A 26562-nucleotide genomic window follows, 5' to 3' on the forward strand; every position below is an offset into this window, starting at 1 on the left:
CTCAAGCCTCAAATACCTTTTGGTTACCAGAAATACCCCCATAGGCTAATGTTAATCTATTATTTTCTTTCCCTGGAGAGAGACCATGAGGGGCAAGTGGCCTTCCAGGACATCCATTGTAAAGGAATACATATACATTACCAAATATCATCAGGTACACAAATGTTATTTCTACTCCTAGTAACACTAGCAAAGAACTTGACAGTTCACAAAGTATTTTATGCATTTTCTCCTTCATTCTTTGTATCTTCAAAACAATCTTACAAGGCAGGAAAAGGGGAGGTGCAATTATCCTCATGTTAAGGATGCAAAAACTGAAGTTCAGACAGATAGAGTAACTTGCCCAAATTAATTAGAGGAAGAAATGAGAGATGAACTCTAGATTTCTAACATCAAATCCAGTGATATTTCTACTTCAACAAATGTAACCCCCACCCTTTCCTTCTCTTTCCCTTATCTTGCCTCTACACACATTCACAAATTTCATCAATTTATAGTCTCAGTGGATTTTGTCCCGTGAGCCTAGTAAATTCTAACATTCAAGGAGTGTTCTTTATTCTAAATGATATTTTTAAAAAAATGTGTGTGTGAAATATAACACACATATACCAAAGAGTATAGAACAGAAATGCAAAGTTAATGAACTATCATAAAGCAAGTATCTATAACACTTTCACCTCATGAAGAAAACAGGATATTGTCCAAATCTCAGAAGCAATGTCTTTTGTCCATTTTTTAATCAAATTATTTGTTGTTCTGTTTTTTGGGTTTTTTTGTTTGTTTGTTGTTCAGCTGTTTGAGTTCCTTATATATTCTGGATATTAGCCCCTTGTCAGATGCATAGTTTACAAATATTTTCTCCCATTCTGTAGATTGTGTTTTCACTCTGTTGATTGTTTATTTTAGTGTGCAGAAGTTTTTTGATTTGATGTAATCCCATTTGTCTATTTTTACTCTCGTTGTCTGTGCTTTTGAGGTCTTATCCAAAACATCCCTGTCCAGTCCAATGTCATGAGCACTTCCTTTATGTTTTCTTCTGGTAGTTTCACAGTTTCAGGTCTTATATTTAAGTCTTTAATCCATTTCAAGTTGAGTTTTGAATATATTAAAAGATAGGGGTCTAGTTTCATTCTTCTGCATGTGGATACCCAATTTTCCTATCACCATTTATTGAAGAGACTCTTACTTGTTCAATGTCTGTTCCTGGCACTTTTGTCAAATATCGGTTGTCTGTTGATTTGTGGATTTATTTCTGGACTCTCTATTCTGTTCCATCAATCTATGTGTCTGTTTTCACACTAACATCATGCTGTTTTGATTACCATAGCTTTTTAGTATATTTTGAAGTCAGATAGTGTGATACCTCCAGCTTTGTCTTTGGTTTGGGGCCTTTTGGTCTTTTCCTCAAGATTGCTTTGGCCATTCAGGGTGCTTTGTGGTCCTATATGAATTTTAGGACTGTTCCTTCTCTTTCTGTCAAAATAACGTCATTGGTATTTTAATAGGGATTGCACTGAATCTGTAAGTTGCATTCAGCAGGATGGACATTTGAACCATATTAATTCTTCCAATTCATGAGCAAAGGATAATATATTCAGTGCTGAATGAAAATAAAAACTCTGTCCAAGAATACTATACCAAGCAAAGCTATCCTTCAGAAATGTAAGAAAAATAAAGTCCCTTCCAGACAAGCAAAAACTAAGGGAATTCATTGCTACTAGACCAGCCTTACAAGAAATCCCTAAGGAAATGCTGCAACTGAAAGTGAAAGGGTGATACTTACCATCATAAAAACATGTGAAAACTAACTAGTAGAGGTAAATTCAAAATTGAATTCAGAATATCTCAATTCTGTAATGGTGCTATGTAAATCTTTCAAGCCTCTAGTAATAAGTTTAAAGGTCAAAATGGTCAAAAATAACTACAGACACAATTGGTTATTAAAGAACACACAACGTATAATGATGTGAATTAAGGCAACAAAAGTATAAACTGTTAGGAGGAGGATAAAAGTCTAGAGTATTTTTATGTGACCAAAGTTAAATTGTAATCAGCTTAAAATAGTCTATTATAACTATAAAAGTCTTTATGTTAGCCTCATGGTAGCCACAATGATAGAAATTGCAGCAGATACACAAATAAAAAGAGAAAGGAATCAAAACTTAGGACTATAGAGAACCACCAAACCACAAAAGTAAACAAGAGAGGAAGAAAGAAACAAAGGATCTGGAAAACAACCAGAATACAATTAACAAAATGTCAGGAGTCATTTTCTTACCGATCAATAATAACCTTGAATGTAAATGGATTAAATTCTCTAATTCAAAGACATATAGTGGCAAACTGGATTAAAAGAAAACAACAAGAACCTACTATGTACTGCCCAAAAGAGACTCACTTTACTCACAGACTCACAGTAGGTCCAGTAAGGATACATATACACGGAAAGTGAAGACATGAAAATAAGATATTTCATGCAAATGGAAAACAAAAGCAAGCAGGAATAGCTGCACTTACATCAGAAAAAATAGACTTTAAGTTAAAAATTATAAGAAGAGACAAAGAAGGTCATTATATAATGATCACTAGATTGTTGAATTCCATTGTTGAATTCTCAGTTGCATTTATTTCATTCACTGAATTCTTAAACTCAGACTTCTCTTGGGTTCTTTTTTATAATGTATATCTCTGTTGAATTTCTTATTCAGAAAGGTAAGAAAAATAAAGTCCCTTCCAGACAAGCAAAAACTAAGGGAATTCATTGTTACTAGACCAGCCTTACAAGAAATCCCTAAGGAATTTTTTTTCATAAATTGTTTTTCCGATTTCATTAAATTATTTGCTTGTATTCTCTTGTATCTAGCTGGGTTTCCTTAAGATCATTATTTTGGATTCCTTTTCAGGCATTTAGTAAATCTTATTTTCTTTGAGATTTGTTACTGGAGAATTATTGTGCTCCTTTGAGGTGCCATGTTTCCTGTTTTTTAATGTTTTTTGTGTCCCTATGTTGATAGCTGCACATCTGATGCAACAGTCACCTCTTCTAATTTTATGAAGTAGCTTTCTTAGAGAAAGACTTTTTCTGTAGATGCATCCCAGCATGTCAGTTGGATAGGGTATGTTGGCTTTGGTTCTCGATAGAGACAGAAGTGTAGTCTTCATGCAGTGTCTTCAGCTACAATCCACATCTGCAATATCTTTGAGTGTTTCAGTGGCCTAGGCTGCAGGAGTTTGTACTGGCAGTGGCATGGCTTTGCAGGATGCTGGGCTACCAGGTTGGTTCTCAGGCCAAGGGTGTGTGTGCACACACAGTAGGTCCAATCAAAAAGGGGTGTGGTCTTGCCAGGGGCAGGGCTACTGAGCTGGTTCTCAGGCTGAGGGTGAGTACATACACCCTCATGGGTATGAGGGTGAGCACAGTAGATCTGCTGGTTAGGGGAAGCTTCCCCGGTTGTGCAGGACTGCCTGTCCATACAGAAAGCAGGGCACCATGTGCCTTTGGGCACAGTAATTTCACAGGGCCCATACTCTAAGTAACCAGGATTGTGAAGTTGTAGCCACCTGTATGAATATGGTGGAATAATGGGAAAGTCTTGGGGATGGAGAGATGCAGTGGCTACTGGCCCCCAGAACAGGACTCACTGTAGCAGTAGCTATAATTCCAAGATAGTGCCATGACATAGCTCGTGGGTCATATGGGATAAGGGTGTGCACAAGGTAGTTCCCTGCACTGGAGCAATGTAGCCATGAGAACTCCAGGCTGCTCCCCAAACTGGGCTCAGGGCCTGTGAGGACTGCAGGTTTTTTCTGTAGCAAGAACTGCAGGTGTCTGTGGTAATAATGAAGGTTGCAGGGGCCTTCTGCTTACCATTTCCCTGCAAGGAGAAGTTTCTCTTGGCTCCAAATCAATCTTGGTGGGGGAAACAGACTGACAGAGAAAGAGTGATTTCCTACCCTCTCTATGCTGCCATCCTGGGTTTCCGTGCTCCGCAGAGATTCCATCATTTCTATGCTGTACTCTAGCGCCCTCCTTCAGACACACTAGTCAAAATGTAGCTATTTATTTTATATTTTGGCCCTTTTGTAGGGGAATCAGTGCTAGGAACCCCTAGTCAGCAATTTTGTTGACATACTAATAATCTCTATCTTTATAATATATTTTAATACTTACAAGGAAATGACTCTCTCTTTTTTCTTCTATTCAATTTTTTTCTTGGCTCTTTCCAGTATTTTTGACAGAAATTTTAGAAATGTTTTGACAAGTTTTAGGATATTCAATAATTTAGTTGGCATTATATTAAACTTGTATATTAATCTAGGAGAAATAACATTTTTAATACTGAACATTTCTATTTAGGAACATCTTTTGAAATTTCACTAAAACACATGTTATTTTATGTTCCACCTATAAAATGATAAAATGTTGCATTTCTAATCATGTAGGCAACTCTTTCTAATTTCTTGTTCAGTTGTTCCTTACTATTTTGTTTCTTGTATTGCAATTGTGAATGCTGTTTTCCCTGGTTACATAATATATGCTATTTCAGGCATGTAAAAATGCTATTAGCTTTGAATGTTTATCTTGTATTACAATAACATTAATAAGCAAATGCTAGTCATTTTTTTACTTAATTTTCTTAAAATTTCTAAGTAGAAACCAATAGATCATGTTTTTAAAATTATGTTTGTCTTCCTCCCTCCAAGACTTCCAAAACTCCTTCTTTTGCCTTTTAATTGTCTAAATACATTAGCTAGAATTTCCAAAGACAGGAGTAGGGGAAGAAAGTCAACTAAGAGAGATAAAACAGCCAAATGTGTCTTTTAAGACTATTCACATAATGAGTAATGTGTAGACAATTACCCTTTTTATGGGTATTATAATTTCCTTGAAAGTTTAAAAGAATTCTCCTAAAAACATATAGGCCTAGAGGCATTTAAACAGATTTTATCTCTTACCATTTTTTGTTTTATGTAAACTTTCCCACGTTTCTAATTATTTTATATTTGGGTGTCTCGCACTTAGGGGATTAGATTTGCTGGAAGTTTATCTTTCTCCCCAACTCCCACCTCAACTCTTCTGCCCTTAACCAACTTTGGGACAGATTCAATTAGTTTATTTTCCTTTAATAAATTCATTATTTTCTACTTTTATTATAGTTGTTTAATTGGTCTTCTTATAGAGTCAAATGGTTAGTTGTATATTTTAATTATTTCCACAATTATTAATAAGAATGTTATTTAAAGATATAAACTCGTTTAGAGTACAGCATTAGTCATATGCCACGAAATTTGATATGAAGTATTCTCACTATCATTATTTTCTAAATATTCTTAAACTATGGCTTTGGTTCTCTAACCAAAAACACAAATAATTAAGAGATGGATTTTTTGTTGTTTACATTTTTAAATGGTTTTTTTTTTTTTAGTTTTAATTGACAAATAATAATTACATATATTTATGGGTACAATGTGATGTTCTGATATATGTTTATATTGTAGAATAATTAAATCAAGCTAATTAACAAATTCATCACTTCACATACTTAATGAGTGTGATTATTTTATTGTTTTGGTTTAGGTACAAATTTTTACACTTACTGCATCATGATTATACCCCATGATCTGTACAATTTCCTCTTTTGGACTCTGGGTTTTTCATAGATGTTTCTGAGAGTGATCTATATATTAGACACATTACTTTTGCTAGATTACTTGAACCATGTAGACTCTTACTTTCCTAAAAAATTTCTCAAAGCAAGAGTATGTTAAAACCTCCCCCTACAACTGAAACAATTGTGTTGTTCTATTGTATTGTATTTCTGAGACTTTTTGCATTATATATTTTGATACACTACTATTTGACACATAAAAGTTTCTATTTTTGGAGGTGTTGAGATTTTTGTCTAATTTGCTTTTTCTTCAGATGTAATACAGCATATTTATTTTACTACTTTGTTTTTTTTTTTTTTTTTTTTTTTTTTTTTTTTTTGAGACAGAGTCTCACACTGTCACCCAGGCTGGAGTGCAGTGGCGCGATCTTGGCTCACTGCAAGCTCCGCCTCCTGGGTTCACGCCATTCTCCTGCCTCAGCCTCCCGAGTAGCTGGGACTACAGGTGCCCGCCACCACGCCTGGCCAATTTTTTGTATTTTTTTAGTAGAGACGGGGTTTCACCATGTTAGGCAGGATGATCTCAATCTCCTGACCTCGTGATCTGCCCGCCTCAGCCTCCCAAAGTGTTGGGATTATAGGCTTGAGCCACCGTGCCCAGCCACTAGCAGTTATTTTTTAATTTAAAAAAATAATTTGACCCCTTTTTATCTACGTAGATCACAAACTGAGGCAATGCTTATTGATGCTTTTCCATGCAGATTAAGGAATGTAACATAATATTTTTTTCACTCCTTTCATATACCTTGCTTTGTGAGGTAATACAATCCAGAACTCCTGGTCAACATTATTTAATAGTAGTTTTATATTATACTACATATTGTCTGAAGAATTATTTGCATCTTCATTGCCTTTGCATAAACAGATTAATCATTTTGGGCCCAGAGTCCTCACTGACAGACTTCTCTGCCACCACAACTTTTCCAAGCTTCAGCTCTCTGGTGTTTTATTTTGATTCCTCTCCCCAAGAGCTCAGGTATATCAAAAGTTGGAAACTGGGTGTGTATGGGATTTATCTTCATCCTTAACATTCAAATATTCACCAGAATACGCAAACATAATGAGCTCTTCCCCTGGTGATTTCAATGGCTTAAATGATTTTACTCACCAAGCTGTACTTCAATTGAATTATTTTTTGGATAAATGATTTTAGGGACACTTCCTCCATATCCAGCTCTTTCTGCTAAGAAATCATACCCACAGGAAATTCATTAGAATCACATATGATACATTCCCAAGTACTTTGATGCAATAGCATGAAGCCCAACACAGCAGACCATCAATAAACTCTGGTCAAAATCTCACTCCATAAATACACATTTTCAACCAGAAGTAACTGAATTGCCAAAAAAGAAAAAACAATAAGCTAGAAGCTGAGCTATAAAGAGAGTCCACTTTGGCCATTATATTTTGGTATAAACCATAAACTATATTGTTTACAGTGTAAACTAATAAGCTTGTATAATAAAATCTCATTACTTAATAATCCAAAAACACTTTTCAGGCAGTGGCTATAATAAGCAAAGGCCTGGCTTAGGTGCTAGCTTGAGAGAAATAGTAACCCTCTTATTTCACCTTCAGAAAATTCCCTCACGCAATTCCTGTTCCATGGCAACCATTACTCTGTTTTCTATTTCTACAGTTTTGTCCTTTTAAGAATGTTATAGTGATGGAAAAACACATAATATCATGTTTTTGAATTACTTTAAAATAACCTTGGGAACTGGTGGGAGTGAGTAGAGGTAAAGATGAAAAAAATCTAACCAGAAGTTGATAATTGTCGAAGTTGGGTGAGGGATCTGTGAGGGTTCATCACATCTTCAGTTTTGCTCTTCCTCCTCCAACTCTGCATTTCCATATTCTTTTACATCCCATCCTCTTCTATTATTCTTCCGACTTTTCATCCTACCACCAAACTTTAGCATTGTCTCCCTGTATTGACTCCCTGGACTCCTGGCCCCTGAGTCTTTCTGTACTTCTTCCCTCTCCCATTTGTCTACCAAAATTTAGTGGTCACCTACTTAGTTCCATTATTCCTCCTATATATTTGGAGTGGGATATGGAAAAGTTGCAAGAGAGGAGCTAAGAAAAATGCAAAAACACATACATTTTATGATGGCAATAATAATTGTGCATTCCACACACTATTTAAATGCAGCATGTCCCAAACAAAAGTTATCCCCAGCTAGTTAATGTACCATCACCCACTAGATCACACACATGTAAAATCCAGAAGCCATTCTAGGCAACAGCTTTTCTTTCACCTTCTTCAATCTATCAATCACCAAATTCAACTACTTTCACTTCCTCATTTCTCAGTCTGGCTTTTTCTTTACTCCTAAGCCTTCTATTTTCCATTCTTTTCCTAAGCAATCTCATTCACACCCACTTCTTCAAATATCATTTCAAGGCCAATGACTTTGAAAGTCGTGTCTCCAGTCCTTCCTCTAAGCTCCAGACCCATACGGGCCATGACCTACTCTGCACCTCCCCAATCCAAAGGCACCTCATCCTCAACATAGCAATGACCAAACTTATGGTCTCACTCCTAAATCTGGTTTTCCTCTGGAGCCATTTTATTTCACTGAATAGCATCACTATCCAGTCAATAGTGCATGTCAAAAAACCTGGTTAACTTTTTTGACCTTGCCATATTTCTCCCCATATTCAGTCCAACACTAAACCCTGTAGGTTTTACCCCTTAAAACGCCTTGAACCCATCCACATCTCTCCATCTTCAATGACACCATGTTACCTGTGCCTTCATGCCTTACCTGAACTTCTACACCTGCACTTCTGATCCACCCTGGAATAGATCATTCTATGCACAGCAGCCAGTCTGCTGTTTCAGAAGTGAAAATCAACCCATGCTACTCTCCTGCTTTCAATCTGTCTGGCTGCTTGTCATTGTTCTTAGAATAAAATTCATGCTACTTACTCTGAATTGCTGGTTCCTACATGATCTTGGCTCCTGACTACTTACCCAGCCTCATCACCTACCATAATTTCTCTCATTCAGGATCACTCTAGCCCTGCTTTCCACTCCTCAGATATTCCGAGTTCCCTGTTGTGCTAGGGTCTTCACATTTGCTACTTCCTCAGTCTAGAAAAAATCTCCCAACTCTGTTATCCACATAATGCTTCCTGACCATCAGCATCACTATTACCAGAAAGCTTTCCCTGAGCCACTGCCTTCTCACCAGGCCCTGGTCTGTTTAATCTCAGGTTTTTCCTTTCCTTCATTGCTTTCATCTTCCCTATAATTACACATCTTATTGGTGAATTATCTGATTAATCTCTGCCTTCCTTCCTCTCAGCCTTCAAGCTTCATCAGAGCAGTGGTGGTGGCTGTTTTCTTCACCACGATGTTCTCTCTGCCTGGCACAGAACATAGCTTTGTTCAGTACTCAGCAAAGAGTCCTTAAATGATTGCTTGAAGAAGAGCTCTCCCATGGCCTCTTCCCAAGTTGAGACTATCAGCACTCTTTTGGATATTTTATCAGCCTCCTAAGTGGTCTCCAAGCTGCAAGGCCCTCGTCAACTCTGGCTTCAAACCATCTCAAAACTGACATCTCCCATCACAAATGCAGCCCAATGACTCTGCATTTGCACTGTCCCAGGGCCCTTCAATGGCTGTGTGGTAAAGCCTATGCATATGCAGCCACCTGGACCTTGCCCCTGTTTAACTCCATGGCCTCAGCGCCCACCCTCCCCACCCCATATTCACATAGGCTCTAATGAAAGTCATTTTAGATCCAACATAAACATAATGCTTAATACTTCCATGCTTTGTCCTATACTGTTCCCTCTGTTCTTTCTGCCTAGAGACCCCCTCCTCGCCCTCCTTTACTTTTGTGAATCCTATTCATTCTTCAAAACTCAGCTGAGAACTCCTTTCCTCTTAGAATCCTTCCTAGACCATTTGCTTGCCACCCATGGACCCTTCTTAATCTTTTCCTGCTCCACAAACACTGTCTGTGACTCTAGCCTTAGCACATGATGTTAAAATGATCCATTTAACCCCTAGATTCACCACCACCGGGCTGATAGTTTCATAGTAGAAGAAACAATGCTTTTCATTTTTGAATTATCAGGACCTACCATAATACTAGCATATAACAGATCATAAATAAATATTTATTGAACATGAAGTAGTGACTACTGAACCCAGTTACTTCTTAAGGGATTCTTCATTTTACCTGAGCAATTTTACCTTTCAAAATTTCCCCTCAGTTACCAATGTAAAGTTAATGCGTTATAGAAGTCAATCATTCGCTTAATAAATAGATCTGTGCTTAATCTAGGCCAGGCACTGGGCTCAGTGCCAGGGATTCCACTTTGAACAAGATGAGGAAGTTGCTTTCTTTCAGAGAGATAATGGTCAGTAGAAAACCCAAGAGCATTAAAATTAAAAAAACAAAACAAAACAAAACAAAACAAAAAAAAACCTTGTACAATTAATTTGCTTAATTACTGTGCTTTTAGCAAGAACAATTAAAATTGAAAACCACCCAAAAATATTTAAATTAAAGGAGCAGTTGCAGCAAAGAACATGGAAGGGCTAGAACAGGCTCTCTAGAAGAACAGCTAGAATGCAGGGAGTCATTGGACTGTACAGAATAAAGAGCCCTGTCCTGCAAAGGCAGCACCCAACCATGCTGGCTCCCATCTGTGCTGAACAGATCCCCCGAGGGATCCACAGCATCCAGAAATAGCTCCGTCTCCCCCAGTACTCTGAAGTGTGATGGAAACTAGTGACAAATAGGAAGGTCTATATCAAAGAAGTATCCAGCCTTTGGTTCTTCTCATCTAGATGAGTAAATATAGAAAACAACTTTCTACTAAAGAAAGAGCAAAAGCCACTACAGCAGGAACTCCTTGTCCAATGTGTTTGGAAAAACCAATGCTGGCCTGGGCACTGAATGCCAGTGCTCTGGCTCTGTTTCTGACAATAACCAGCTTTGTGACCTTCGGTAAGTTGCTTCTCTCCTGCAACTCTGTAAAATGTACAGCTTGCAGATAGAATGTGGAGCAAGATGGCAGAATGGAAGAATCCGCCAATTGTCTCCCCTACAAGGACACCAAGTTAACAACTATCTACACAGAAGAAACACCTTCATAAGAACCAAAAATCACTCATAGTATCTGGTTTTAACTCTGTATCACAGAAAAGGACACTAATGAGATAGAAAAAACAGTCCTCAATCGCCAATGCCACCCTCGCCAACCCCCCACCGTGGCGGCATGGTACTGAGAGTGTCTCTGGTTGCTGGGGAAGAAAGAACACAGCAATTGTGAGGCATGAACTCAGTGCTGTCTTGTTAGAACAGAACAGAAAACCGGACCAAACTCAGCTGCCACCGGCCCATGGAGGGAGCATTTAAACTAGCCCTAGACAGAAGAGAACTGCCGATCCCAGTGATCAGAACTTGACTTCCCATAAATCTTACCACCAAAGGCTAAAGTGCTCTGGGTCTCTAAGTAAACTTGAGAGGCAGTCTGGACTGCAACTCTTAGGTGAGTCCTAGTGCTGCCCAGAGACCGTGTACTGGAGTGGGGCATGCAATATACCTCAGTATTTCCATCTAGGACAGCCAAGGGAGTGTGGGCATCACCCCTCTTTACCACCCCAGACTGCACAGCTTATAGCTCTAAAAGAGATGCTTTCCTTCTGCTAAAGGACAGTAGAGGGAAGAGTAGAGAGGACTTCATCTTGCATCTTGGATACCAGCTCAGCCACAGCAAGAGGACAATGATCAGAGTCATGAGGCCCCTGTTCCAGGCCTCCCAGACAACATTTACAGACATACCATGGGCCAGAAGGGGACCTGCTGCCTTGAAGGAAAGGATTCAGTCCTTGCAGCACTCATCACCTGCTCACTGAAGAGCCCCTGTGCCATGAGTAATCAGTAGCAATTATCCAGGTACTACGGTGAATGCCTTGGGTGAGCGTCTGAAACTTGCTGGCTTCAGGTGAGACTCAGCACATGACCAGCCGCAGTGGTTATAGGGCAAAACTCCTTTTGCTTGAGAAAAGCAGAGGGAAAAGTCTGTCTTGCACTTTAGGTACTAGCATAGCCACAGGGGAAGGCAGATCATGAAACAGGCTCTTGAGGTCCCCGATTCTAGGACTTGAATCTTGGCTGGCACTTCTGCACATGCTCTGGGCCAAAAGGGAGCCCAACGCCCTGAAGAGTGAGTCCCAGGAAGGCAGCATTGGCCACAAGCTGACTTAAGAGCTGTTGGACCTTAAGAGAACATCTGCGGTAGTCTGGCAGGACTCCTTGTGGCCGGCTGTGGCGGTGGCTGTGGATGGTGAGGCTCCTCTGCCTTTGGAAAGGGGAGGGAAGAGTGGGAAGAACTACGTCTTGTGGTTTGACTGCCAGCTCAGCTGCAGCACAAAAAAAACACTTGATAGACTTCTAAGGTTTACTCTAATCCCGGACTCCTAGACGGCACCTCTGGATCCTCCCAGGGCCTGAGAGACCTCACCAATGGCAATCAGCCCTGATGGAAGGGACACAGGCTCGGCTGGCTTTGCCACCAGCTAACTGTAGAGCACCAGGGCCTAAAGCAAACATAAGCAGTAGCCAGGGAGTGGGTAAAGCAGGCCTTGGGCAAGACCCAGTGCTGTGCTGGCTTCAGGTATGACCCAGCAGTCATAGTGGTCATGGCCACAGGGGTGCCTATGTCACTCCACCCTCAGCTTTAGGTGGCTCAGAACAGACAGACAGACTCTGTTTGGGAGAAAGTAAGGGAAGAGAACAAGTCTCTGCCTGATATCCAGAGAATTATCCCAGATATTGTCCAAGATCATCAAGGTGGTACCTCTACAAGTCTGTAAGGACGACAGCATTACTGGGCTTAGGGTGCCCCCTAAAGCAGATACAGCTTAGATCAAAACACTCAAATCCTTTTGAAGGCCTTCCCAAGAAGGACAAGTACAAATAAGCCCAGGCAGTGAAGACTACAGTAAATACCTAACTTTTCAATGCCCAGACACTGAAGAACATCTACTAGCATCAACACCATCCAGGAAAACATGACCTCCTCAAATGAATTAAATAAGGCATCAGGGGCCAATCCTGGAGAAACAGAGACATGTGATCTTTTAGTCAGAGAATTCAAAATAGCTGTGTTGAGGAAATGCAAAGAAATTCAAGATAACACAGAAAAGGAATTCAGAATTCTATCAGATAAATTTAACAAGGAGATTGAAATAATGTTTTTTTAATCAAGCAAAAATTCTGGAAATGAAAAAAATGCAATTGGCATATTGAAGAATGCATCAGAGTCCTTTAATAGCAGAATGTATCAGGCAGAAGAAAGAATTAGCAGGCTGGAAGACAGGCTATCTGAAAATAAACAGTCAAAGGAGACAAAAGAAAAAAGAATAAAAAACAATGAAGCATGCATACAGAATCTAGAAAATAGCCTCAAAAGGGCAAATCTAAGAGTTATTGGCCTTAAAGAGGAGGTAGGGAAACAGAAAAGAGTAGAAAGTTTATTCTAAGGGATAACAGAGAACTTCCCAAACCTAGCGAAATATATCAGTCCCCAAATACAAGAAGGTTATAGAACACCCAGCAGATTTAATCCAAAGGAGATTACCTCGAGGCATTTAATAATCATACCCCCAAAGGTCAAGGACAAAGAAAGGGTTCTTAAAAGCAGCAAGAGAAAAGGAACAAATAATATACAATAGAGCTCTAACACATCTAGTAGCAGACTTTTCAGTGGCACCTTATACACCAGGAGGGAGTGGCATGACACATTATAAAAATGTTTACCCTAGAATAGTATATCCACAAAAATAACCTTCAAACATGAAGAAGAAATAGACTTTCCCAGACAAACAAAAGCTGAAGGATTTCATTTGCTGACCTGTCCTACAAGAAATGTTAAAGGGAGTACTCCAATCAGAAAGAAAAGGACATTAATGAGCAATAAGTAATCATCTGAAGGTACAAAACTCACTGGTTATAATAAGTACACAGAAAAACACAGAATATTTTAACACTGTAACTGTGGTGTGAAACTGTTCTTATCCTAGAAAGACTGAATAATGAACCAATCAAAAATAATAACTACAACAACTTTTCAAGGTGTAGTCAGTACAATAAGATATAAATAGAAGCAACAAGAAGTTAAAAAGCAGGGGAATAAAGTTCAAGTGTAGAACTTTTATTAGTTTTCTTTTTGCTTTTTTGTTTATGCAAACAATATTAAGTTGTTATCAGGTTAAAATAATGGGTTATAAAATAGTATTTTCAAGCCTCGTGGAAACCTCAAACCAGAAAACATACAATAGAGACATAAAAAAATAAAAAGCAAGAAACCAAATCATATCATCAGACAAAATCACCTTCACTAAAAGAAGACAGGAAGAAAAGAAAGGAGGAAGAGAAGATCACAAAACAAGCAGAAAACAAATAGCAAAATGACAAGAGGAGTAACTTCTTACTTATCAATCATAACATTAAGTGTAAATGGACTAAACACTCCAATAAAGAGACATAGAATGGCTGAATGAATGAAAAAACAAGACCCATTGATTGTTTCCACACTTCACCAATAAAGACACACATAGATCGAAAATAAAGGGATGGAAAAAGATATTCCATGCCAATCGAAAACAAAAAAAGAGCAGGAGTAGTTATACTTAGAGAAAATAGATTTCAAGACAAAAACTATTAAAAAAGACAAAGAAGGTCACTATGTAATGATAAAAAGGTCAACACCCAACACTGAATCACCCAGATATAAAAACAAATATTATTGGAGCTAAAGAAAGAGAGGCTCTAATACAATAACAGCTGGAGACTTCAATATCCCACTTTCAGCATTGGACAGATCTTCTGGACAGAAAATCAACAAAGAAACATCGGACTTAATCTGCACTACAGACCAAATGGATCTAATGGATCCATTTACAGAACATTTCATCCAATGGCTGTAGAATACATATTCTTTTCCTTAGCACATGGATCATTCTCAAGGACAGACTATATGTTAGGTCACAAAACAAGTCTTAAGACACTGAAAAAATTGGAAAAATATCAAGCATCTTCTCTGACCACAATGGAATAAAACTAGAAATTAATAACAAGAGGAATTTTGGAAACTATACAAACATATGGAAATTAAATCGTATGCTTCTGAATGATCAGTGGGTCAATGAAGAAATTAAGAAGGAAATTGAATAATTTCTTGAAACAAATAATGGAAACATGACATACTAAAACATATGGGATACAGCAAAAGCAGTACTCAGAGAAAAGTTTATAGCTACAAGTGCCTACATCAAAAAAAGAGGAAATACTTCAAATAAACAATCTAATGGTATATCTTAAAGAACTAGAAAAGCAAGAGCAAACCAGGTCTAAAATCAGTAGAAGAAATAAATCAAAACGAAAAAAACACAGAAGATCAATGAAAAAAAAGTTGGTTCTCTGAAAAGGGAAACAAAATTGACAAACCTTTAGCCAGACTAAGAGAAAAAGAGAAGAGATACAAATAAATAAAATCAGGAATGAATAAGGAGACGTGACAACTGTTATTGCAGAAATCCAAAAGATTATTAATGGCTACTATGAGCAACTATATGCCAATGAATTGGAAAATCTAGAAGAAATGGACAAATCCCTAGACAAATACAACCTATCAAGATTGAATCGGGAAGAAATCCAAAACCTAAACAGACCAATAACAAGTAACAATATAAAAATTTTAATAAAGTCTCTTTATTAAAGAGAAAGAAGTCTCTTTATTAAAGGAAAATCTGGGACTCGATGGCTTCACCACCAAATTCTACCAAACATTTAAAGAAGAACTAATACCAATCCTACTCAAACTGTTCAAAACAATAGAGGAGGAGGAGATATTTCCAAATTCATTCTATGAGGCCAGTTATTACCCTGATACCAAAACCAGACAAAGACACATCAAAAAAAAAAAGAAAGAGAGAGAGAGAGAGAAAACTATAGGCAAGTATCTCTGATGAATATTGATGCAAAAATCCTCAACAAAGTACCAGCAAACAGAATTCAACAATACATTGGAAAGATCATTCATCATGAGCTAATGAGATTTATCCCTGGGATGCAAGGATGGTTTGACATTTGTAAATCAATCAATGTAATACATCATATCAACAAAATAAAGGATAAAAACCATATGATCATTGCAATTGATGCTGAAAAAGCATTTGATAAAATTCAGCAGGCCTTCATGATAAAAACCCTCAAAGAACTGGAATTAGAAAGAACATGCCTTAATGTAATAAAAGCCGTATGTGACAGACTCACAGCTAGTATCATACTGAATGGGGAAAAACTGAAAGCCTTTCCTCTAAGTTCCGGAGCACAACGAGGATGCCCACTGTCACCACTGTTATTCAACATAGTACTGGAAGTCCTAGCTAGAGAAATCAGACAAGAGAAAGATATAAACAGCATCCAAATTAGGAAAGAAGAATTCAAATTATCATTGTTGGCAAATTATATGATCTTATATTTGGGAAAACCTGAAGACTACACAAGAAAACTATTAGAAGTAATAAATTCAGTGAAGTTGCTGGGTACAAAATCACCATACAAAAATCAGTAGCATTTCTATATGCCAACAGTGAACAATGTGAAAAGAAATTTTACAAGTAATCCCATTTACAATAGCCACACATAAAACCATATGATCATTTCAAAAATATTAAAATGCATAGGAATTAACCAAAATTAAATACCTGGGAATTAACCAAAGAAGTGAAAGATCTCTATAATGAAAACTATAAAACACTGATGAAAGAAATTGAAGAGGACACCAAAAAAATGAAAAAATATTCTATGCTCAAGGATTATAAATATAAATATACACATATTATGTAATATATACACCTATTGTGTATAATATGTAATACATCATTATTATATATAATACATCTTTTATTATGTAATATATACACATATTATATATACACCTATTATGTGTATATATTATAAACACATAAATATATACACCTATTATGTACCCACAAAAATTGAAAACTAAAAAAATTAAATTAAATTAGTGGCTTGAGTTAAATTACTTTTAGGGTTTCTTCTTCCTCTAAGGTTCTACTTTCAAACCTCCAGGCATATGTTCAAGAGAGCTGGCTGCCCTGGGATGAGAACACAGGTCCCATGAGCAGCAGGATAACCCAGGACCATGTCCAGAACTCTGAGCTCTGAAGCACTTGAGGCAGGGGAGGCCTCAGCTGGAAGGCCTGCAGGAATATTCACAACAATGAAGGCTGAGGTGAATGAGAGTCATGTTCATCACATCTACCATTTTCTAGATACTTGTGTTTCATCAGGCACCCCAGCAGCTCGTCTATGTGTATGATCTCATTTAATTTTCACAAATCAACCAAGAGTTTTGAGTGTTCTGTTGTTCAGAAGAGGGAACTAAGCTGCTCATGCCCTTCTGCCTCACTCTTCCCACCTTCTGATTCTAAGAGCGGCAGGTCTGAGAGCCTGCTAGCCTTCAGGGAAACCAAGACCTAGAATCACTCCTGCTCAAATCCCAAAGCCCAAAGCCAGAAGCCAGTTCCCACAAAGCCAAAAGGAGACAAGGCGACAGACATACATGAGCATACTTACTGATGTTCACAGTGATGCCATTTAAAACTTCGTACTGCTTCCCTGAGTGTGTCAGTATGACTTGACATGCGTAGTTCCCTCTGTCCTCTGCTGAGACATTGCTCACCAAAAGCCTGGTTTCCAAAATGGTGAACCGCTCCCCTGTAATCTCGTTACAGTCCTAATACAAATAAAAACAAAATTCAATTCAATGAATACTTAGAAACCTGTGTGATCCCTAGAATTTAGGTAATTTACAAACTAACTGAAAGACAACAGAGAGCTAGCTAGCTAGCTAGGTAAACAGAAAAATAGGTAGATGACAGATTGATGATAGATAGACAGAAAGACACAGCAGAATTCCTTGCCCAGTCTGTGTGTATATATATGCGTGTATGTGTATATAGATATACACAGATTTGACAAAGGATATTTTACAGGCTGAAGTGAATGATACAAACATTAAGTCTAGCAGGAGTTGAGAGGCGAGTGGCCTATGTGAGTTGGAAGGAAGATTTCATGGAGGAAAACTGAGCCTGGGTCAGTTTTTCACAGGAGGACATGAACAGGCAGGAACGTCCTCCACCTTCAGGGGCCCATGTCTGCCAGTGGACTCCCACTTAATGGCCAAGTCCCTCTGCCAAGACTGGAAACCCGGGTTCATAATGACTGCTCCCACTGCAGGCCCAATTACACTTTCTGCACTTATCAAACATTGGACTTTATAGAAATCCAAAATAATTCTTCACCAACATCCAATTTGAAGGTCTGAACAGTGAGCAAAGGAAGCTGGCCAGGTTTATGGAGGGCAGATGTCACATCACTTCTCCCGCTCCCCCCGTCTCCTCCATGGACAAGGCAACAACCTTACACCCAACCAACCAGAAGACCAGTGAGTCTCAGGAATGCTTTCTCTCCCAGCAACCATCCAGAGGGCAAGCCTCACCGTTCCTCTGTCCTGTCCTAGGCTCACATTCTCATGCTAATTACCACTTCTTTTATACCTTGGGCCCACTTCTGAATTCTCCCAAACCTGTTCCCTGTCCTTCAAGAAGCTGCACTCCACAGAGTGACTGCTTAGCTAAGTGGTCCATTTGTTCATTCAAACATTGGAGTTCCTGCAGTTTTCTTGCACCATGACAGGCCTGGCCATGCAGGACTAACATGCAATCCCTCTCCTCAGGAAGCACACAATCTAAAAGATACAACCAATATGGAAACCCCTAATTAAATAAATATTTACCTGCCTAAGCGTTAAGCTCTCTCCTCACTTAGGCACGGTTCAGAGTCAGAGTTCATTCTCCACCCCTGGAACAGCATGAATAGAGCCGCCCAGCAGGATGCAGTAAATAATTAATGCCAAACAAGCACTGGTTTATTTATAATGTGAAATGCTACTTCCTAGAAGGCTTACATTATTTCCCTATAAATACCTGACATGGGAAACCAACTCATAATCTGACAACTGCTTATCAAATAAAATGGGAGTTACTAATCAGAGTTAGATATATAAAGGCATCAGACTCTGATACTGTGGTGTCTCCTTCTTCAGGATACAGACAAGCACTTTTTTTTTTTTTTTTTTTTTTTTTTTTTGTGAGACAGAGTCTTAGCTCTGTCGCCCACTTCCTGAGCTCAGGGGATCCTCCCACTCCAGTCTTCTGAATAGCTGAGACTATAGGTATGCATCACCACACCCTAATTTTTTGTTATTTTAGCACAGACAAGGTTTCACCATGAAGCCCAGGCTGGTCTCAAACACCTGGGCTCAAGGAGTCTGCCCACCTCAGCTTCCCAAAGTGCTAGCACTACAGGCGTAAACCACTGCACTCAGCCCAAACGAAGCACAAAGTCTAGTCCTTGTACCACATAAACCTCTTCCCTGGACAGTCTTCCCTGGATAGTCTCTGGCTAGGTATAGTCTCTGGGCCTCCCTTTCTGTGCTTTCACGGTTGAGCAGTCGTCTTTCTGAAGGATTCATTCTTTCTTTCAAGATATACATATTTTAATCACCTTAAAGTTCAGCCTCGCAGTTGAAGGCCATTCTGTTGCTTTGCTATAACTTGAACTGCCTCTGTTCTGATCCACTGGAGCATTATTTCAAAGGTTAAACTCTCAACAAGCTTGGATTTAAATTTAAAATCTTTAGGGTAATGTCTCACTAACAAGATTTAAAATTAAAATATTAAGAACAATAGCGTCCACTTTTGAATGCCTTATACATTCCAGGCATCGTGAAGAAAACTCCTGACCCAGGACATACAATATTTCAGAAACACAAAATAACCTGAGAATTCTTACTAAGATGCAATGAGTACAGAAGAGCGATGGAGATAAAACTGGTGAGGTAGTCAGGAGCCCTGTCACAGAAAACCATGAAAAGGAGATGAGCATCAGAAGCCTTCTGAGCAAGAGAATAAGACAATCAGATTTTCTTTTGAGAAACATCCTTTAGTTGCTGTGTAGTTTAAAGGATTAAAATAATGCAATGCTAAAGATCTTTTAGATTTTATTTCCATAAACTGAGGCCAAATGGAACCTAAACTAAAGCAGGGAAGTAAGGATAGCAAGTGAAAGACAAAAAACAATGATTTTAAGCAGTTCCAGTCCACTGAATGTAGTGACAAATTTGGGATACACAGAGGGAGCAGGACTTCTACAGTCCTAGCTTGGGTATGCAAAGGTGTTACTAGGAAGAAGAAAGAATGCAAAGAAATGGAGAAAATTGTTCTATTTGGGGTAAGATTAAAAAATAGCTCTAAACATGGTGCATGGCGTGAGTGGTGGGGATGGGATGGTCTAAGGAGAATGTATATTAGACGGTTGGACAAAGGAATCCAGAGGGTGGAAGAAAGATCCAAGTGGAAGAGAACTGGGAGCCATACGGAGAATATAGAGTGAAATGGATGGTTCTATAAATCATCCACTTGAACGTAAGCAAAAGCGATCATAGAAGATGACCACGGCTGAAACTATGGGGAACCTCAAATCCTAAGACCCAACTATAGAGGAAAAAAACTCAGTGATGATTACAAAGGAAGCACCAGAAAAAATAAAAATAATGATAAAAAAAGATAGAGACAAATAATGAGTAAGTCTTAGAAGAAAATGAGAAAGGAGTTTCCAGCTGATGGGAGTGCCCAGCAATGTTGAATGCCACAACCAGGTTGAAAATGAATGTCGGTTTAGCAACTGGAGAGGCCGAAGTAACTTTAGCAAGTTCAGATTGAGTACAGTGATGGGGGCCCCAAACCACTGTGCTGAGGAGTAATTTGGGATTGAAATGAAAACAAAACTGGAGACATTACCACTTTTCCAGGTGTAGACAGATGTCTTAATACCCTAACCTTGTCCTCTGTCAGCTCTTCAATTTCAAAGACATCCTGGGGACTTCTCTCAGTTTTCAATTCTCCCAGACAAAAGCCAGGATTATCATAGGGATTTGCCATTATCCAGAACCCCTGTCTCCAAGTTCTTAAAATTAAATATATTACTTTCTGACTGATTCCCTGTTCCAGTTCATTCATTCCTTTATTGTAACTAAATAATGATAATCTCTAATATTTATGTATTAGGTACTTATTACGTACTCATGCTGAACTAAATGCTTTGTGGATAGATTAGGTCATTTACTCTTTGAAACAGGGCCATGAGGCTATATCTCTCTGTCTGGATTTAGCAAACAAAAATCACTCTTTATTTTATGCAGAAAAGGGTTCAAGACAAGATACTAGGTGCTTTGCAAAATCTGTGAAAGTACTCAGGAAGTGGCATCGAGGCCAGAACCACACTGCCGAACTGGCTTGCCCTGAGAGCTGCTACTTCTACCACAACCTGGAAAGTGGGGAAGTGACTCTAAAATACACCACCTGCAATTCAGAGACCAGGAGTTGCCACTTACACAACTCCAGTGTGTCAAGTAAAGCCACATCAGGAAGAGCCACCCCAACAAATAAGGCGGAATACTCAGCTCCCACAGATCTGGAGACTGGACACTTCAATACTGCTGGAGAAATTTCCGTGTCTCCAGGGCTGTGCGTTCCAGTAGAAAAAGCAGGAAGATCCACCATCCTCACCTTCACCTTTCAGCAAAGCCAGCTGGAGACATGGAATTCCATCCAGAGCCTTTGCAGTAGGTGACTCAGCAAAATGCAAGGTGGTTTGGTCATTTTGTTCCTGTGTCTTTTTCGCTTTATGGCCTCTACAGGATAAAAAGGCTCGCCATGGATGGTGAGTGTCTACTCACTATGGGCATCACACTTTTCCACCTGAACTTTCTATCCATTCAACTCACTTTTCCACCTTAACTGGAATTAGCCCACCTGACCTCTCTATTTTCATCTAATTTCCAAGCTCTTTCAGGTATCATTTCCTTTCCTGTCCATCCTGGATTCATGTGTCCATCACTTCAATCACTTCACTTCCAGTATCTCAACTCTGTAGCCCTCCGTCCTTCCAGCATCTTCACCTGCAAAGCCCCCATTCTGATGGATCCCTTCATCCCTCTCCTACATACCTCCAACCAGAGAGCAGAGCACTATAGGAGATAATCACATAAACAGGCGTCTTGGTACCACTACAAATTCGTAGTCTTCACCTTAGCAATTCTTTGCATCTCCATCTATTTACCTACATTACTCTTTCAAATTTTCCCCATAACATATCCTTACAATGATAAAAATTAGGAGCCCTCAGACATGAGTTCCCCCACTTCCTCTCCTCCTCCTTTTCCCTCATTTTATCAGTTCTACTTTATAACTTTCTGAAATGAACCACACTTCTTAACTTGATTTCTAGGATAGTCCAAATGATCAGCATGCCACCATTCTCAAGGCCTTCCAATGGATTTCACTACAGCCCCTACGGAAGGACTTTTCTCAAATGCGAATTTGCTCATGCCATTCTCCGGATGGTAGGATTCACTGTTGAAATGCTTTAGGTTGGCATAAACAGTGTTTATTTTCTAGCACCATCTTTCTACATGTGCCCTAAACTCTAACCAGGGTCCCCAAACACCATTCTCTTTCTCACCCAACACCTTTGCACCTGCTGCTTCCCTCTAATTACTGACCTTCCTTGCCGTACCCACCAGGCTAACTGTGGTCACTCTTCAAGCACAGTTCAAAGTCACCTTTTCCGGGAAGCATAGCTACAGACATTCCCAGGGTCTGGTCTGATTTCGCTTTCTGTATGTTCACCTCATGCTGTAATAAAATTCTTAGTTTACGTGTCTGTTTCCTCTGATAAACTGTAACTTCTTTGAAGACATATGACATCCCTTGGCACAGCACCGAGAAGATCACAGACTCCAAATACTTGAAGAATGGATTCCAACCCTCTAGTTTTACAGATGACAACATTGAGGCCCAAAGAGTGATTCCAGGTCTGAGTACGTGGTAGTGGCAAAAACAGCCACACCTGGGTCACCAAAACTGAGCAGGTGGTATAGTATCAGGTGACCTCTCCTGCTTACACTGCTGGCCCCCAGCTTTTGCCTACTTTTGCAAGCCCAGGGGTTGTTTTTAAAATAAAGGCGTCTAAGCCCCACCCATGGGTGACCTGCTTCAGTTAGTAGAGGGTGAGACTGAATATCTGGATTTTTAAAAGGTCTAGAGGATCAACTCTGATACTCACTTAGGATTGCTAGTCACAGCTCAGAGGCCCTCTCCAAGTGCTGCAGAAACAGAAGTTAGAATAGCCAAGGCAACATTTCAGAAAAAGGAAAAGCAGAGGACTTACACAAAACTTACAAGACTTATCTAATGCCATATTAATTAACAAGGATAAGGACTCAGTGCGGTGGCTTACACCTGTAATCCCAGCACTTTGGGAGGCTGAGACAAGTGGATCATCTGAGGTCAGGAGTTCGAGACCAGCCTGGCCAACATGGTGAAACCCCGTCTCTGGTAAAAATACCAAAAATTAGCCAGGCGTGGTGGTGTGTGCCTGTAATCCCAATTACTCTGGAGGCTGAGGCAGGAGAATTGCTTGAACCCAGAAGGCAGAGGTTGCAGTGAGTCAAGACCGTGCCACTGCCCTCTAGCCTAGGAGACATAGTGAGACTCCGTCTCAAAAAAAAAAAAAAAGAAAAGAAAAGAAAGATAAAGAAATAGAATAAGGGAACGCTACAGAGGGTTCTGAAACAGATCTACACACAAAGACCAACACGATTTAAGTCAGAGGTGGCATGCAAAGCAACGTGAAAAGAACAGGTAAACCATATGTCCACACAGAAAAAAATTACATTTGACCCTACCAACACTACACACTGAAAAATCAGTGGAAAAAGAAAAACAATGAAACTTCAACAAGAAAATATAAGAAAAGATCCTTTTACCTTGGGGTAGGAAAAAGATTCTTAAGTCACAGAAAGTACTAATCACAAAGGAAAACCAGTACCTTAGACTGCATTAAAACTAGGAAGTCCGAGACCTCATTACCAGAGTAGAAAAGCTAGCCATTGCTTAGAAGGGCACATTGTAACAACTACTCATATCCAGATCTATAAAGAGCTACTACAAATCAATGAGAAATAGACAAGAGGCTAGCAAACCACACACTGGCCAAATGTGGCTAACCACCTGTTTTTGTAAATAAAATGTTGTTGAAACGCAACCACACTCCTTCATTTCTATATTGTCTACAACTGTTTTTGTGCTTCCAAAACAGAGTTGAGTAGTTGAAACAGGGATCATCTGGCCTACAATGCCTAAAATATTTATTATTTGGTTTTTTGCAGGAAAAAAAAAAAAGATACCTCTTGGACAAGGTAACCCACAGCCACTCAGGAGGCTGAGGCGAAAGGGTCACTTGAGCCCAGGGGTTCAAGGTTACAGTGAGCTATGATTGCACTACTGCACTCCAGCCTGGGCAACACAGCAAGAGCTTATCTCAAAAAAAAAAAAAATTCACAAGCAAGCACTCAAAGAAAAAAATTACACACACACACACACACACACACATATCCAAGTGCCAACAAGAAAATTTAAAGATCAACATTATCAGTTATAATCAGGGAAGTGTTAATTAAGGCTGAAATGAGACACAATTACTCACTTATCCAAATAGCAAATTAAAAAGGCTAATAGTACCATGTGTTGTCAGACATAGGGGCATAAATAACTCTTATACACTGCTGCTGGAACTGTAAATTGGCACCAATTTGGAAAACGGTTTGGCATTTTCTACATACCCTTATGACCCAACTATTTCACCCTCGTGTAATATGTCCCACAAAATTGCATTCATAAGTGAGAAAAGTGTTCATACCAGCTTTGTTTCTTAGACCCAGAAATTGGATATGACTCAAGAGTCTAACAATAATAACAGTGAAATAGTATAAGCAATGAAAATGGATGAAATATAGCCACATGCAATAGCATAGATGATTCTCACTGGTTTGCTATTGAGCCAAGGAAGCTAGACATAAATACTACATATGATTTTATTCAAATTAAATAAAATTCAAAAATTGGTAAATCTAATCTGTGATAGTATAAATCAGGGAAGTGGTTATTTGGGGACCAGGGAGGCATAGTTTTTGCAAGATGGAAGAGGTAGACCTTCAGAGGTGCTAGTAATGTTTTCTTAACCTTTGTGGGAAAGGGTAATTAAAAGGTATGTTCACTTTCTGATAATCCAACAAGCTTGTCCACTTATGATTTCTGCATTTTATATGTACATGTCAAACTTCAATGGAAAGGTTTTTTTTTAATGCATTGCAAACAATCATACCCAGGATATATAAATATATAAAATCTCCTATAAGTCACAAGAAAATGGCATGAAAAGTAAAATAAGAAATATACCAAAAGATATGAGTGGGCAGTTCAGAAGAGGATCCAGAAATGGCCAATAAACATATGAAAAAAGTGGTCAGTCTCACTAATAATTAAGGAAAAGTAAAATAAAATAGCAAAAAGGTACATTTTATACCCACCAGATTGATTTTAAAAATCAAAGTATTATAACACAAAGTTCAACACAAGGTTGTAGAAAATCTAGAATACTCCTGGTGAGCCAGGCATAGTGGTCCATGCCTATAATCTCACCACTTTGGGAGGCCAAGGCTGGAGGATCACTTGAGGCCCAGAGTTCGAGACCAGTCTGGGCATCAGAGCAAGATTCTGTCACCACAAAAAATTTTTAAAATTACCTGGGCTTCCACATGAGCCCAGGAGTTAGGCTGCCGTGACCCATGATCACACCACTGCGCTCCAGCCTGGGCAACAGAGTGAGACTCTGTCATAAAATAAAGTAAAATAAAATACTCCTGGCAAAAGTATAAATGGATACAAAATTCTGTGAAGCAATTTTTGCAACATCAACAAAGTTGAATACTTTGTTTGTCTGCCTGCCCTACAGATGAGCAATTCCAGGGCTAGCAATCTTATATCTTAGAGAACTGCATGAGAACTGCATGAGAACTGCATGCACTAGCAAATATGCTTAAAAGACAGGTATAAGGACATTCACTTCCACATTTCTTGTGAAAGAGGGCAACTAAGCAAACTAAATGACATGAAATATATAACAGAAAGGATCGACAAAATCAAAAGTTAGCTCTCGAAAAGAGTACTAGAACTGACAAGTCTCTGATGAAACTAATCAAGGAAGTGTGTGTGGGGGGGGGGGGTGTGCGTGTGTGTGTGTAAGAAAGAGAGAATGAATAATGACTAAAGGTGAACCTTACTTTGAAGGTTCTAATGTCTGCAGACATTAAAAGAGAAGAGCTGATAAACAATTGTCCAGAATATATGAAACCTTTAATGAAATGAGAAACTTCCTAAGACACAAAATCTTACCAAACTCACACAAGAGAAAGTAAGAAATCTGCGTAATCCTTTCACCATTAAAGAAATTGAATCAATAGATGAAAACCTTCCCATAAAGAAAACTCATGACCCGGAGGGGTGTGCTGGCAAGAGTTAACAAGCAGGAAAAACTAATTCCAATCTCAAATAACTAGCCTGTGCTCCTCCATGCTAAGGGTTACCTTCTATGTCAACATATGCCAGGATCATTGAGAAAAGAGAAATTTCAAAGATGAAAACATAAAGTGCAGAAAGATGAGCTTAAAAAAGAAGGGCTAGGAAGAGTTAGGCTATATATTTTTATTTGCTAGTATAGCATTATACAAGAATAATCACAGGGCACTAATCATGGTAGCGACATGTCGAGGAAGGTGTGATGAGCCCAGAGCAAATATGGAACGGTAGCAGGAAAGAGGTTTTCCAGGGAGTAACCTCTTACGATTTGTGATTATTGAACCATGCGCA

At 38.9% G+C, this 26562-nt stretch overlaps 1 protein-coding gene across 4 annotated transcripts in view; it reads right to left on the reverse strand.

Moving 5' to 3' along the window:
- Positions 1-26562, reverse strand: part of IL1RL2 (interleukin 1 receptor like 2) — a 51603-nt gene that overhangs the window by 19697 nt on the left and 5344 nt on the right. For 2 of the 4 annotated variants that reach the window (XM_023211502.1, XM_023211503.1), the window contains exons 5-6: positions 17306-17465; positions 6778-6852 (exon numbers count right to left, since the gene is read on the reverse strand). In XM_023211502.1, coding sequence (XP_023067270.1) covers positions 6778-6852; positions 17306-17465 — 235 coding nt within the window. The remainder of the gene's footprint in view (positions 1-6777; positions 6853-17305; positions 17466-26562) is intronic. The other 2 variants (XM_023211504.1, XM_023211505.1) reach the window with 2 other exon arrangements.

This window comes from Piliocolobus tephrosceles, chromosome 15, assembly GCF_002776525.5.
Source record: "Piliocolobus tephrosceles isolate RC106 chromosome 15, ASM277652v3, whole genome shotgun sequence".
NCBI lineage: Eukaryota > Metazoa > Chordata > Mammalia > Primates > Cercopithecidae > Piliocolobus > Piliocolobus tephrosceles.